A 15279-nucleotide genomic window follows, 5' to 3' on the forward strand; every position below is an offset into this window, starting at 1 on the left:
TGAGTGTGGAACGAACTGCCAGTGAAGTGCTAGATGCAGGTTGAATTGGCTTTATTATTTACATCCTACATGAGGAATAAAAATCTTTATGTTATGTCTCTGTCTAAATGTGCAATGTGCAATTTGTAATAAATAGTATGTACAATAGGACTGTCAGTATAGCATAGAAATACAATACAAATATCAGTGTGAGTCCATCAGTCCGATGGCCTGGTGGAAGAAGCTGTCCCGGAGCCTGTTGGTTCTGGCTTTTATGCTGCGGTACTGTTTCCTGGATGGTAGCAGCTGGAACAGTTTGTGGTTGGGGTGACTCGGGTCTCCAATGATCCTTCGGGCCCTTTTTATGAACCACAATGTAGTTACAATCGCATTACAAAAGAAATAGAAGTATCTACCTTAAATACAGTATACAAACAATATATACATATTCACACATCCTCATTGCTAAAGAAATGAAATACTCTGCCGTGAATGGCAGGAAAGGCACCATAAAGGACCCATTATTAGAATATACGGGTGAAGACACTGAAGTGCGTATACTCAGCACAACAACAGTAGAGTGACAAGGCAATATTTGTTTGTGTGTGTAAGGGGTGTGTTTACACACACTCTCCATAGCACAGTTCCTTTCTTCTGCTTCCATTATGAATGCATGTATCCACTTTTGTAATGGAAGATGCCTGTACAAAGCGTGCCAGACTGCAATTACACTCTTCTCATTGAGTTTATGTGCTACAGGGCTGTCATTCTCGGATGATTGGACAAAATTGTGACAGAGGGACATGGGCTATAAATGTTTATCTAGTAAAAGTGCAAAAATAAAACCACAATGTATGACTTCAGAATAAAGCCTGAATCACAGCTATACTTTGTCAAAATCATAAAGTCGACCTGGTATGTTACCAAAGATTCTTGTAAGTTTCTGTAGATATAACGTGGAAAGCATTTTGACCGGTTGCATCACCATCTGCTATGGAGGCTTCATTGCATGGGATCAGAAATTTGTTCTGTGATTCCCTTGGATGTCAGAAAGAGTTTCAGGAGGATTCTCTCAATCCTCATAACAAACAGGAACATTGGATTAAAAACAAATTTTGACTAATGAAGAACAGTGTCCGCCTGAAAGCAGCTGATCCACAGACGTTTGCGCAACTAACACAAATGGAAATATCCAGCAAGCCAGCTAATATACGTGGAAAGAAATGCAGAGTTACAGGGTATCAATTTACAGGGAACTTCCAGCAAGTCTGTAGCAAGCTGTTGGCAATTACCCCTCACTTGTGTCAGCTGGACTGAAAGCAACATTCCCGAAGATTCTAACCAAGCTGGTTTGTGATTTTCCAGCCGCAGTCCACAGCTGACCTCCACATGGAATCCAACAGGTCAGCCTGAACTACTGCAATTGCTTACCCCAGCACCTGGAAACCTACCTGCTGAACCTGTGCCACAGAACACCTGGAGGCACATATATCTGAATGAAGATACTGCAGCAGCAAGAAGAGAGGGTTGATTGATTGATTGATTTATTGAGCTACAGTGCAGAATCGGCCCTTCTGGCCCTTTGTGTCACACCCTCCAGCAACCCTCAACTTAACTCTAGCCTAACCACGGGACAATTTACAATGACCAATTAACCTGTGGGAAAAAACCCATGCAGTCACGGGGACAACATTCAAACACCTTACAGACGTTGGCAGGAATTGAACCTGGGTCGCTGGTACTAGAAAGCATTGTGCTAACCACTATGCTATCGTGCCTTTGCCAATAAGATGGATTAGCTTTATTTGTCACATGAGCATTGAAACATCAAAACAATGTGAAATGCATCATTTGCATCGGCAACCAACACAGTCCAAGGGTCACCACACTTCCTGTGCCAATATAGCAGGCCCACAACTTACTAACCCTAACCCGAACCTGTACGTCTTTGGAATGTGGGAGGAAACCAGGGAACCTGGAGGAAACCCACGCAGTCACAGGGAGAATGTGCAAACTCCTTACCTATAATTGAATTCCGATCAATCATCACTGGCACTATAAAGCACTGCGCCAACTGCAATCATAAGACGTAGAGCAGAATCAGGCCATTCAGATCATTGAGTCTGCTCCAGTATTCCATCATGGCTGAATTATTATCCCTCTCAGTCCCAGTCTGCTGCCTTCTCCTCATAAACTTCGATGCCCTTACTGATTAAGAACCTCTGAATGTTTGTTCCAAATATGTCCAATAACTTGGCCCCTACATCCGTCTGTGACAATGAATACACAGATTCTCCACCCTCTGCTGAAGAAATTCTTCTTCATTTCTGTTCTAAAGAGAAATCCTTGTATTCTGAGCCTGTGCCCTCTGGGTCCAGGCTCCCCCAATATTGGAATCATCCAATATCTAGGCATTTCAATATTCACCACATTTCAATGAGATCTGCTGTGCTATGTTACCACACCACCCTATATGTTTTCAATTATTCCTGCCAGCATTCACCACTCTGGTTCCATGAGCTTGCCAGGTCTTGTTCTTGCTGGTGTAAATCCTGTGTGCTGAATGGAGAGGTGTCTCAAGAGAAGAAATGGGCTGATGTGGCCAGGACATTTAAATGAACTAATGGTACAAAGATAGGTGGAGGAGCGGGTAGTGTTGAGGAAACAGAGATCCTGCAGAAAGACTTAGATAGTTTAGGGGAATGGCAAAGAAGTGGCAAATGAATTACAATGTTGGAAAGTGTATGATAATGTACTTTGGTGGAAGAAATAAATGGACAGACTATTATTTAGATGGGGAGAGAATTCAGAATGCAGAGATGCAAAGGGACTTCTGAGTCCTTGTGCAAGATACCCTAAAGGTTAACCTGCAGGGTGAGTCAGTGGTGAAGAAGGCGAATGCAATGTTGGCATTCATTTCTAGAGGTATAGAATGTAAGAGCAGGGATGTGATGGTGAGGCTCTATAAGGCACTTGTGAGACCTCATGAAGTATTGTGTGCAGTTTTGGGCTCCTTATTTTAGAAAGGATATACTGACATTGGAGAGGGTTCAGAGAAGATTCACAAGAATGTTTCCAGGAATGAGAGAATTACCGTATGAGGAACGTCTGGCAGCTTTTGGGTTGTATTCCCTGGAGTTCAGGAGAATGAGGGGGGATCTCAGAGAAACATTCTGAATAGATTAGATATGACAAAGTTATTTCCCATGGTAGGGGAGTCTAGGACAAGAGGACACAACTTCAGGATTGAAGAACATCTATTTAGAACAGAGATTCAGAGAAATTACTTTAGCCAAAGGGTGGTAACTCTGTGGAATTTGTTGCTACGAACGGCTGTGAAGGCCAAGTCATTGGGTGTATTTAAGGCAGAGATAGATAGGTTCTTGATTAGCCAGGGCATCAAAGGGTATGGGGAGAAGGCAGGGGAGTGGGGATGACTGAAAGAATTAGATCAGTTATGATTGAATGGCAGAGAAGACTCGAGGGGCCTAATGGCCTATTTCTGCTCCTATATCTTACAGTCTTACGGTCTTATGGCAAGCTGGTGCTGTGGCTTTGCTATCTGTGAGGCTTTTTCCCCAGCTGTTACGGTACAGGGATATATGTCACCATATACTTCCCTGAGATTTATTTTCTTGCAGGCATTCACAGGAGAACAAAGAAATTCAATAGAATCAATGAAAAACTACACATTGACAAACAACCAATGTGAAAAAGGTGAAATGTGCAAATAAAAATAAGATACAGTAGATAGATATTTGATACTGAGAACTTAAGTTGTACAGTCTTTAAAAGTGAGTCTGCAGGTTGTGGGATCAGTTGAGTATTGAGGTGAGTGAAGTTATCCATCTGATAAAATGCACGAAGCCTCTGACACCGTGGGAGTGAAATTATTTATAATATAGCTGATTAATAAATTGCCTATCTGATCAGTTCTGCTCGTAGTTTCCTGAGAGATTACTTATATTCTGTCTACTAAATCTGACCACACATCCAAACATATATCTTGGAAATGTACCTTGTTGATGAAAGTTTGCCATTAAATTTTTTTAATCTGTCAATATTAACTTTCGGAGTATTGAATTTCATTTTGCAGCTGTCTTAATATCACAAGTTATTTATGGAAATTCTGCTGTCATAAACAAAATCCGTTATACATTGCAGAATAGAAATAAGGAAGTAGTGTCAAATGGAAAATCAGACAAGTGGATATATGTTGATACACTAGGAAAGGGGAAGGAGAAGGAGTTTTGTGGTTTTGATGCAGTTAAATTGTTTGTACCATAGACAAGAAACACTTTTAATTTGAAATGTTATCGCTGCACCATAGAAAGCATTCTACCTGGATGCAGAACAGCTTTTATTCCCACTTGCTGCCTCCTGCCTGTCACCTATTCTGCTATCCATGCCAATATCTTTCCTGTAACACTATAGAATTTTAAGCAACATCATGTGTGGCACCTTATAAAACGCCTTCTGGAAATCCAAGTAAATGACATCTATGCCTCTCCTTTGTCTACCCTGCCAGTTACTTCCTCAAAGAACTCTGAATAGATTTGTCAGGCAGGATTTCCCTTTACAGAAACCATCTTGACTTTGACTTATTTTATTATTATTCTCAAGTACCCTGAAACCTCGTCTTTAATAGTAGATTCCAACACTTCTCCAACCATTGAGGTTCGGCTAACTGGCCTATAATTTCCCTTCTTTTGCCTTCCTCCCTTGTTAAAGAATGGAAATTGACATTTGCAATCTTCCAGGCCTCTAGGACCATACCAGAATCAAGTGATTCTTGAAAGATCATGACCAATGCATCCATTATCTCTTCAGCAACCTCTCTCAGGACTCTGGGATGTAGTCCATCTGGCCCAGGTGACTTATACACATTAAGATCTTTGAGTTTGCCTAGCACTTTTCCCTCTGTAATAACAATGGCGCTCACTTCTGCTCCCTGACACTCATGGATCTCTGGCACACTGCTAGTGTCTTCCACAGTGATGGCAGAAGTACACATTAAGTTTATCCGCCATTTCTTTGTCCCCCATTACTACCTCACCAGCATTATTTTCTAGTGGTCCAACATCAACTCTCACCTCCCTTTTACTCTTTATATAACTGATAAAACTTTTAGTATCTTGCTTTATATTATTAGTTGGTTTGCCCTCATATTTCATCTTTTCTCTTCTTATAGCTTTTTTAGTTACTTTTGCTACCTTATGTGCCCTTTCTTTGGCTTTTGAGCAGTCCTTAACTTCCTTTGTCAGCCACGGTTGCTTCCCCCTGCCATTTGAGAACTTTTTCCTCTGTAGGGCATATCTATCTTGTGCCTGCCTTGTGAAATATTCCCAGAAACCTCAGCTATCTCTGCTCTGCTGTCATCCCTGCCAGTATCCTCCTCCAATCCACCTGGGCAAGCTCCTCTCTCATGCCTCTGTAATTCCCGTTATTCCATTGTGATACTGATACATGTGACGTACGCTTCGCCCTCTCAAATTGCAGAATGAATTCAGTCATATTATGATCACTGCCTCCTGAGGGTTATTATATGTTAAGCTCCCTTAATAAGATCTGGGTACACAACATCCAATCTAAGGTAGACTGTCCCAGAGTAGACTCAAGCACAAGCTATTCTAAAAAGCCATCATGAAGACATTCCACAATTTCTCTCTACTGCGATCCCACACCAACCTGATTTTTCCAATCCCCATGCATATTGAAGTCCTCCATTACAATTGTGTCATTACCCTTATTACATGCCTTTTTCAGCTCCCTTTGTAATCTCAACCACACATCTTGGCTACTATTTGGAGGCCTATATATGTGATTTCCATGTTTTGTTTACCTTTGCAAATTCTTAACTCCACCCACAAAGATACAACATTCTCTGACCCTATGTCACCTCTTTCTAAAAATGTAATTCCATCTCTTACCAACAGGGCCACACCACTGTCTATTCCTTCTTGTCTGTCCTTTCGATACAAAGGGTATCCTTTAATGTTAAGCTCCCAACTATGACCTTCTTTTAGCCACAACTCAGTGATGCCCATGATGTCATACCAACCAATCTCTAATTGCACCATGAGTTCATCTATCTTATTCCAAGTGCTACCTGCATTTAAATACAGCACTTTCAGTCCTGCATTCTTCCCCTTTCTCTCGAATGTTCTGTCCCCTATGCTATCCTTCCCATTTTTAGTTAAACCTCAAGATGTTCTAGCATTTTCAGAGAACAATGTCTAGTACGTCACCTGTTGCTGGGTAGGGTTTCTTTCTGACTTGCCCAGCGACAGTATTGATCATTAGCTGATCATTGTTCTTAGTCTAAACCCATATTTATCTATCCCTCTACTCTATCAAGAAGGCCTCAGTCCAGTACAGAGATAAGGAAACTTTGCAGAGCAGTGAGCCAAACTGGCCTGACTCTTGCCTCCGATGCCAAAACCCCAACCATTTCAATCTTGCCTGACGTTTAACTCATCCAGGCCTCAGGTATTTGCTCATCCTTGTGCTCCATTGCCTCCTTAAGGGCAGGACCCAACCCTTCCAATTCAGCTTGGCTCTTAAATCAATCAAGTTCTGGTATTTCAAGAGTTCAGGCACATCTCTGGGTAATATTCCCTGGAAAGAGTAAACAAACTTGGAAATTGACTTGGAAGGCAACAGTAGTCACTTCAGGATCAAAAAGTGATGATGAGCTGAGCTTACCTGTACCAGTCTAAGAATGTTATTAGAATCATCTAAAATCTTCACTGTGGTGGGACCTTTCTATTCACCAAAGATGAACAAGCAAAATCTACAGCTGCTGGAAATCAGAACTGAAAACAAAAAATGCTAGAAGTACCAAAGAGGTCAAATTCTAACCATGGTGACCAATTGATAAATTCTCATAAGCTATAGAAAAGCTTTCACTTTCAACTTTTTATAATGCTCTTTACATTGTAGTATTTAGTATGTATTTATGCACATTTTATTCCCTATCTGTACTTTAACCTCTAACTTTAGTAAACACGAAGTACACTGCACTGCAGATGCTGTGATCAAATCAAGACGTACAAACAAGCTGGATGAACTCAGCAGGTCGGGCAGCATCCATTGAAAGAAGCAGTCAACGTTTCGGGTCGAGTGTCCTGATGAAGGGTCATGACCCAAAACATTGACTGCTTCTTTCAACGGATGCTGCCCGACCTGCTGAGTTCATCCAGCTTTTTTGTACATCTTGATTAAACCTCTAACTTTATTTTTTATATAATTCTGTATTCTTTATAGTTGTGAATAATTTCTGTTACAGATTGCGCCAACAGCAAATTCCTGCTGCATGTAAATATATAGTGACTAAAGTCAATCCTTGATCCTTGAAGGGGTGGAAGACTGGAGGGAACAGAGGGAAGTCTGTGAGGTAGTGGAGATCAAGAGAGATTGAATGATACATAGATGATGGTGTGTGCTGAGAGGATCTGGTAAACAGATGTTCACTACAGATAATGTGGCTGGAAGAGATGTAAATTGAAGAAAATGTAGGAGATTGGAGGAGAAAGGAACTCTGGGAGACAGAACACAGCAACTGCTGATATCTAAAATAAAGGAAAACATTGGAAATACCTAACAGGTCAAAGAGATAACATTACAGGTTGTTGACCTATCATCTAGAGTCATAGACCTATAGAGTCTTAGAGAACTACATCACAGAAACAGGCCATTCAGCCTATCTAGTGCATGCCAAACTATTAATCTGCCTAGTCCTATCGACCTGCACCTGGATCATACCCTCCATACCACTTCCATCCATGAACCTATCCAAATTTTTCTTTAATGTTGAAATCGTTAAGAGCACCAAATTTATTGGTGTTCACCTGGCGGAGAATCTCACCTGGTCCCTCAACACCAGCTCCATAGCAAAGAAAGCCCAGCAGTGTCTCTACTTTCTGCAAAGGCTGGGGAAAGTTCATCTCCCACCCCCCATCCTCATCACATTCTACAGAAGTTGTATTGAGAGTATCCTGAGCAGCTGCATCACTGCCTGGTTCGGTATTTGCACCATCTCGGATCGCAAGACCCTGCAGCTGATAGTGAGGTCAGCTGAGAAGATCATCGGGGTCTCTCTTCCCACCATTACGGACATATACACTACACGCTGCATCCGCAAAGCAAACAGCATTATGATGGACCCCATGCACCCCTCATACAAACTCTTCTCCCTCCTGCCGTCTGGGAAAAGGCTCCGAAGCATTCGGGCTCTCACGACTGGACTATGTAACAGTTTCTTCCCCCAAGCTATCAGACTCCTCAATACCCAGAGCCTGGACTGACACCTTACTGCCCTATTGTCTTGTGTATTATTTATTGTAATGCCTGCACTGTTTTGTGCACTTCATGCAGTCCTGGGTTAGTCTGTAGTCTAGTGTAGTTGGGTTTTTTCCTGTTGTTTTTTACGTAGTTCAGTCTAGTTTTTGTACTGTGTCATGTAACACCATGGTTCTGAAAAAATGTCTCATTTTTACTATGTACTGTACTAGCAGTTATGGTCAAAATGACAATAAAAAGTGACTTGACTTGACTTGACTTGACTTCAAATCAATCCTACATCCACTGGCTGCTCATTCTACACTCTCAAGACCCTCTGAGTTAAGAAGTTACCCCTCATGTTCCCCTTAACCCCTGACTTCTAGTCCTAGTCTCACTCAACCTCAGTGGAAAATGTCTGCTTGCATTCTGCTATCTATACCACTCATAAATTTGTATACCACTATCAAATCTCCCCTCATTTTCCTGCACTCTAGGGAGTGTTCTATGGTCTTGAGGACACAAGATATAGAGAATGGTTAAATACGTATGTAAGGGCTTTATTCCCTAGAATGTAAAAGATTGAGGATAGATTTGATTGAGGTATACAACATTATTATGAAGGGTATAGATAGGGTAAATGCAAACAGGCCTTTTCCACTGAAATTGGTGGGACTACAACTAGAGGTCATGGGCTAAGAGTGAAAAGTTAAGTGTTTAAGGGGAACATGAGGGGCAACTTCTTCACTCAGAGGGTCGTGTGAGTGTGAAACAACCTGCCAGTGGAAGTGGTGAATACAGGTTCAAGTTAAATATTTAAGAAAAATTTGGATACGTACATAGATGGGAGAGTATGGAAGGCTTTGGATCAGGTGTAGATGGATGCATCTGGGCAGGTGAATGGTTCAGTATTGACTGGATGGGCCAAAGGGCCTGTTTCTGCTCCGCAGTGCTCTATGACTCTATGATTCTATGACATGTAAGCTATCCAATCTTTATAACGTTTTGAAAAGGAAACTATGAATAGCTGGATGTATTATTGTCAAAAATGCATCAACATTTAAGCTTTATACTTCTGACTGTGAGATGAAGCACAGCTCCAAGTCCATATTGTCACTATCATTGACCAAATCAAAGGGGGTGATAAATCAGCCTATAGAAGGGAGATTGAACACCTAGCTGAGTGGTGCCGCCTCTTACTCAATGTCAGCAAGACTAATAAGCTGGTTATTGACTTCACGAGAAGGAAAGCAGAGGTTCATGAGCTGGTCCTCAGTGGGAAATCAGCAAATTTAAATTCCTCGGAGTTATCATTTCAGAGAATCTGTCCTGGGCCCAGCATGTAAGTACCATTACGAAGAAAGCATCTCTACTTTCTTTGAGCTCGGGAAGATTTGGCATGTCATCTAAAATGTTGACAGGCTTCTGTAGATGTGTTGTGGAGGGTATATTGACTAGTTGCATCAAAGCCCTTGTACAGTGAAAGTGTGTCCCGAGCCTTATAGGCTCATCAGGCCGATGCTTATGCCTGATGCTTGAAGCAACTGAGAGTACAAGACTCCCCCCTGGATAGGATGCCAGTCTATAATGAGGTTAACTCCCAGCATTTTCAGTCCCACCCATTTTCAGCTGGGTGGACTGGAGTAATGTGTGGTTAAGTGTCTTGCTCAAGGACACAACACGCTACCTCGGCTGAGGCTCAAACTCAAGACCTTCAGATCGCTAGTCCAATGCCTTAACTGCTTGGCCACGCGCCACCCTTGTACAGGAAATCTGACAATGAAAGTAGTGTATGTGGCCCTGTCCATCATGGGTAAAGTGCTCCCCACCATTGAGCATATCTGCACAGAGACTTGTTGCAGAAAAGCAGCACCATCATCAATGACCCCCAGCAACCTAATCATGCTCTCTTCTCACTGTTGCCGTCAGGAAGAAGGGACAGGAGTCTCAGGACCCACACCACCAGGTTCAGGAATAGTTATTTCCCCTTGAAATGGAGGGGATAACTTCACTCCACTTCACTTGTCCCATCACTGAACTGTTCCCATAACCTTTGGACTCACCTTCAAGTATTCTTCATCTCATGTTCTTGATATTTATTAGTTGTTTACAGTATATCACTATTATTATTCCTTCTCTTTCTTTTTGTATTTGTCCAGTTTGTTGTTGTTTTTTTCTTTGCACATTGTTTGTTTGTCCCCCTGCTGGGTGTGTGTGGTCTTTCATTAATTCTATTGTGTTTCTTGTATTTACTGTGAATGCCCGCAAGAAAATGAATCTCAGGGTTCTATATGGTAACATATAGGTACTTTGATAATAAATTTGAACTTTGAGCGTCTACCCTTCTGACTATTTCTGGCACATTCAGATTTACAGTATCTATAGATTTTTATTTTGAATGTTAATATAAAATTGGTGCATTTAATATACAAACAGTATAGACAACAGAAGCGTTAATTTGGCCATATGTTTGTTAATCTATCATTAATAATGTATTTCAGATTATGTTGATTTATAATTTTTATAATTTGATTGGATTGAAATACTTACTGATGATTAAGTATTTTACTTCCTTTTTCAGAGAAGACTTTGAAGAAATATTTGATATCATAATCACAAATGCTTTGAAACCAGGATTCTTTACACAATTACCGCAGCAAAGACCTTTTCGAACTCTTGGTAAGTTGTAAAATCCTCAGAAATTAATGTAATGTCTTTAATCATATCAAGGAACTGACCTCATTAGTGTCCTGCTAATTCAAATGTAATGCTGAGGCTGTGGAATTATAGAGTCACAGAAGAGTCATTGAACACTATAGTGCAGAAACAGGCCTTTTGGTCCATCTGGTTTATGCCAAACTACTAATTTGCCTAGTCCGTAATGGCTGCATATGTTTGTGGATTCTAACAGTTCTCTCTGGCTCTTTCACTCTTGTATGAAAATAAAACTAGTTTAGGCCCTTTTGAAATTTATGAATCAAACCTAGCCTCATCAATCAAAAATATGTAAATCACATTCAACTTGTCAGCCCTTAAATGATGCACGTGAACTGACTGAGAACCACAAAAAATGAATACAATTAAAAGTTAAAAGGCCAGCCCCTGCCAACCAATTGCCAATCACCCTCTGCCCAACTGCAGGCCGGATCTTGTTTCTAAAGTAACACAACCATCCAACACCACTCCAACGGATCTCTTCCAAAGGCAGAGCGAGAAAAGGAAAGGTCTCTGTATAGGGATATTCTCTGTCATAATGACCCCTTGTACATGAGAGACCTCTGCTTTCAAGAGCTTTGGAGGGATTCAATGTGGAATGCTTTCAGAGCAATGCTTTAACAAGTCCTTACAAGTACCTTAGAGTCTTTAGTTTTGTTAACCAGAAACAGTTTTATCTCAGTTAGAAAACTACAATATATGCAAGACACACAAAATGCTGGTGGAACACAGCAGGCCAAACAGCATCTATAGGGAGAAGCACTGTTGACGTCTCCCCTCCCCCTTTCTTTCTCCCTAGGCCTCCCGTCCCATGATCCATTCCCTTCTCCAGCTCTCTATCCGTTTTGCCAATCACCTTTCCAGCTCTCAGCTTCACCCCACCCCCTCCGGTCTTCTCCTATCATTTCGCAATTCCCCCTCGCCTTCCTACTTTCAAATCTCTTACTATCTTTCCTTTCAATTAGTCCTGACGAAGGGTCTTGGCCCGAAATGTCGACAGTGCTTCTCCTTATAGATGTTGCCTGGCCTGCTGTGTTCCACCAGCATTTTGTGTGTGTTGCTTGAATTTCCAGCATCTGCAGATTTCCTCGTGTTAACTACAATATATACTCAGTGGCCTCTTTATTAGGTACACCTGTCCACCTGCTCATTAATACAAATATCTAATCAGCCAATCATGTGACAGCAACTCAGTGCATTAAAACATGCAGACGTAGTCAAGAAATTCTGTTGTTGTTCAGACCAAATATCTAAATGGGGAAGAAATGTATTGTAAGTGACTTTGACTGTAGAATGATTGTTGGTGCCAGACAGGGTGGTTTGAGTATCTCAGAAACTGCTGATCTTCACTCATAACAGTCTCTAGAGTTTATGGACAATGGTGTGAGAAACAAAAAGCATCTGAGCGGCAGTCCTGTGGGCAAAAAATGCATTGTTAATGAGAAAGGTCAGAGGAGAATGTGCAGACTGATTCAAGCTGACAGGAATGCAGCAGCATTTCAAATAACCACGTGTTACGACAGCCATGTGCAGATCAGCATCTCTGAGCATACAACACGTTGAACCTTGAAGTTGTTGGGCTACAGCAGCAGAAGACCATGAACATACACTCAGTGGCTGCTTCATTCCAATAAAGTGACCATTGAGTGTATTTTGTGTTTTGGAAAGCTTGCCTTCAATTCTCTTGAAAATTAAGAATACAACAGCCTGTCAACATCACAACAAATATTTGGGACTTCTTGGCCGTTATATTCCATTAATTTCAGATGCTGGTCACCTTTGTAAGGAGACCTGTGTTCCATAAGATCTAGAGTATAGCTTTTGCTATCCAGTATGTTTTTAATTGATGGCACAAATAAGGGATCATTTTATATAATTCATTAAAGATTAGCTGATTCAATCATCTAATACATTGACAGCTTCTTTCTGGTGCTGTAGAAACAGATTATGCCGTGCAAGAGATTCACCAATGTAACACATACAAAATGCTGGAGGAACTCAGCAGATCAGGCAGCATCTATGGAGAGAGATGAACAATAGCCCTCATCAGGACTGATAAAAGGTCTTGGATCCTGTCTGACGTGTTTACAGAATCCGTGTCTGTATTAATGCTAGTTCTTCAATTGTTTTCTATTGTATCCGCCGCCACCACTGTTGTTTTCGATTCAGATCTAATTTTCCTAGCTTTCCCTGAATCTTTTGTCCTACATGTTTGGTTCCTTTTGTCCAGTAATATGTTTAAAGGACACTTATGATGTTGTAAGGTAAAAATTTCTGAAAGGAAAGTTTAAAACAATGTCCTTGCTAGGCAGTAGTTTCGTTTGAGGATGATTGGTTTGAGTTTCAGTTCTGTAAGCCCTGCAGAACCCACATCCTCGATCACAGGTGCGACAGGAGGTCCCAAATGGGTGAATGTGCAGACAGGTGGCTTTTGTGTGCACGGGCTCGGGGTTCGCAACAATGCCAACCCAGACACTCCTTTAATCAATGACAAATGATTGGAATATCCTATCGAACAAGGTAACGGAATCAAAAGTGTTTCACGTAAAGATATTAATAAGATTGAAAGAGGACAAAGAAAATTTAGAAGGATGATGCTGGCCTTTGAGGACCTGAGTAATTGATAAAGGTTGAATAGCTTCAAAGTTCAAAGTAAATTTATTATCAAAGTACATATATTTCCCTAATTACTACACTGAAATTCATTTTCTTATGGGCATTCACAGTACAACAAAGAAATGCAGTAGAATCAATGAAAAAACTACACAAAAGAATGGCAAACAACAAATATGCAAAAGAAGAGAAAATATGCAAAAGCATAAAATAAGTAAACGAATGAGTAAAGTAAATAATGCTGAAAACTTGGGTTGTAGATCCTTGAAAGGGGGGTTCATAGATTGTGGAATTAGCGCAGTGTTAAATTTAGCAAAGTTATCCATTTACGTTATTCCCTGGAGAGTAGAAACATAGAAAACCTACAGCACAATACAGGCCCTTCAGCCCACAATGCTGTGCTGAACATGTACTTACTTTAGAAATTAACCTAGGATTACCCAAAGCCCTCTATTTTTCTAAGCTCCATGTACCTATCCAGGAGATTCTTAAAAGACCCTATCGTATCCACCTTCACCACTGTTGTCGGCAGCCCATTCCATGCACTAACCAGTCTCTGCATAAAAAACTTACCCCTGACATCTCCTCTGTACCTACTTCCAAGCACCTTAAAGCTGTGTCCTCTTGTGTTAACCATTTCAGCCCTAAGAAAAAGACTCTGACTATCCACACAATCAGTGCCTCTCATCATCTTATACACCTCTATCAGGTCACCTCTCATCCTCCGTCGCTCCAAAGAGAAAAGGCCAAGTTCATTCAACCTTCTCTCATAAGCCATGCTCCCCAATCCAGGCAACATCCTTGTAAATCTCCTCTGCACCCTTTCTATGGTTTCCACGTCCTTCCTGTAGTGAGGCGAGCAGAACTGAACGCAGTACTCCAAGTGGGGTCTGATCAAAGGTCCTATATAGCTGTAACATTCCCTCTCGGCTCCTAAACTCAGTTCCACGGTTGATGAAGGCCAATACACTGTATGCCTTCTTAACCAGTAGGGAATGAGATGATATCTTACAGAGGTATACAAAATTATAAGGAGTATTGGTTTATTAGAACTTAGGAGTATTAGATCTTAGGCGGTATCTATAGAGGGAATAAACAGTTGATGTTCCAGGCTGAGACCCTTCGTCAGGACTTATGGCCTGAAGTGTCATCTGTTTATATTCCTCCAGAGATGCTGCCTGACCTGCTGCGTTCTTCCAGCATTTTGTGTGTGTTGTAAGAAATTGGGTCAAGCTAGGTGGGCACCACGATCGGCCTGAACTGTGGGGCTGAAGGGTCTCAGCCCAAAACATTGACAATTTATTCCCTCTGTAGACACTGATTTCTTCCAGCATTTCATTATTGCAGTTGTTAAACTGACCTTGTTGAATGTAGCATCTCCTGCCTCTTGGTTATCTGTGCACTGTTTGACTGCTCTGTACCAATGAATATTCTTCCCACATTTACTTGAGGTTGGGGCTTCCCTGGCAAAGGAAATGATTCAAATTCCTGACCTGGGCTGCATGTACAAGTCCCAGCAGGCAGCTGGCTGCAGTGTGTAAAAAAAAAACACCCCTTATGTTTTGTAGCAAATGGACTGAAGCTTTTATTTTCTGAAAAAACGAAGCTTAGGAATTTGCATGAACTGGCACACATTGTAAATCACAGCACATACAGTACTTTGCTAGAAGGTAACAGATTGGCAATAGATTT

General features: G+C 41.2%; 1 protein-coding gene across 1 annotated transcript in view; it reads left to right on the top strand.

The window, feature by feature from the left end:
* nt5dc1 (5'-nucleotidase domain containing 1) overlaps positions 1-15279 on the top strand; it is a 611704-nt gene that overhangs the window by 463949 nt on the left and 132476 nt on the right. Inside the window, exon 8 of the mRNA XM_073057433.1 lies at positions 10841-10938. Within this exon, the coding sequence (XP_072913534.1) occupies positions 10841-10938 (98 nt within the window). The remainder of the gene's footprint in view (positions 1-10840; positions 10939-15279) is intronic.

Source organism: Hemitrygon akajei, chromosome 9 (assembly GCF_048418815.1).
Source record: "Hemitrygon akajei chromosome 9, sHemAka1.3, whole genome shotgun sequence".
Taxonomy (NCBI): domain Eukaryota; kingdom Metazoa; phylum Chordata; class Chondrichthyes; order Myliobatiformes; family Dasyatidae; genus Hemitrygon; species Hemitrygon akajei.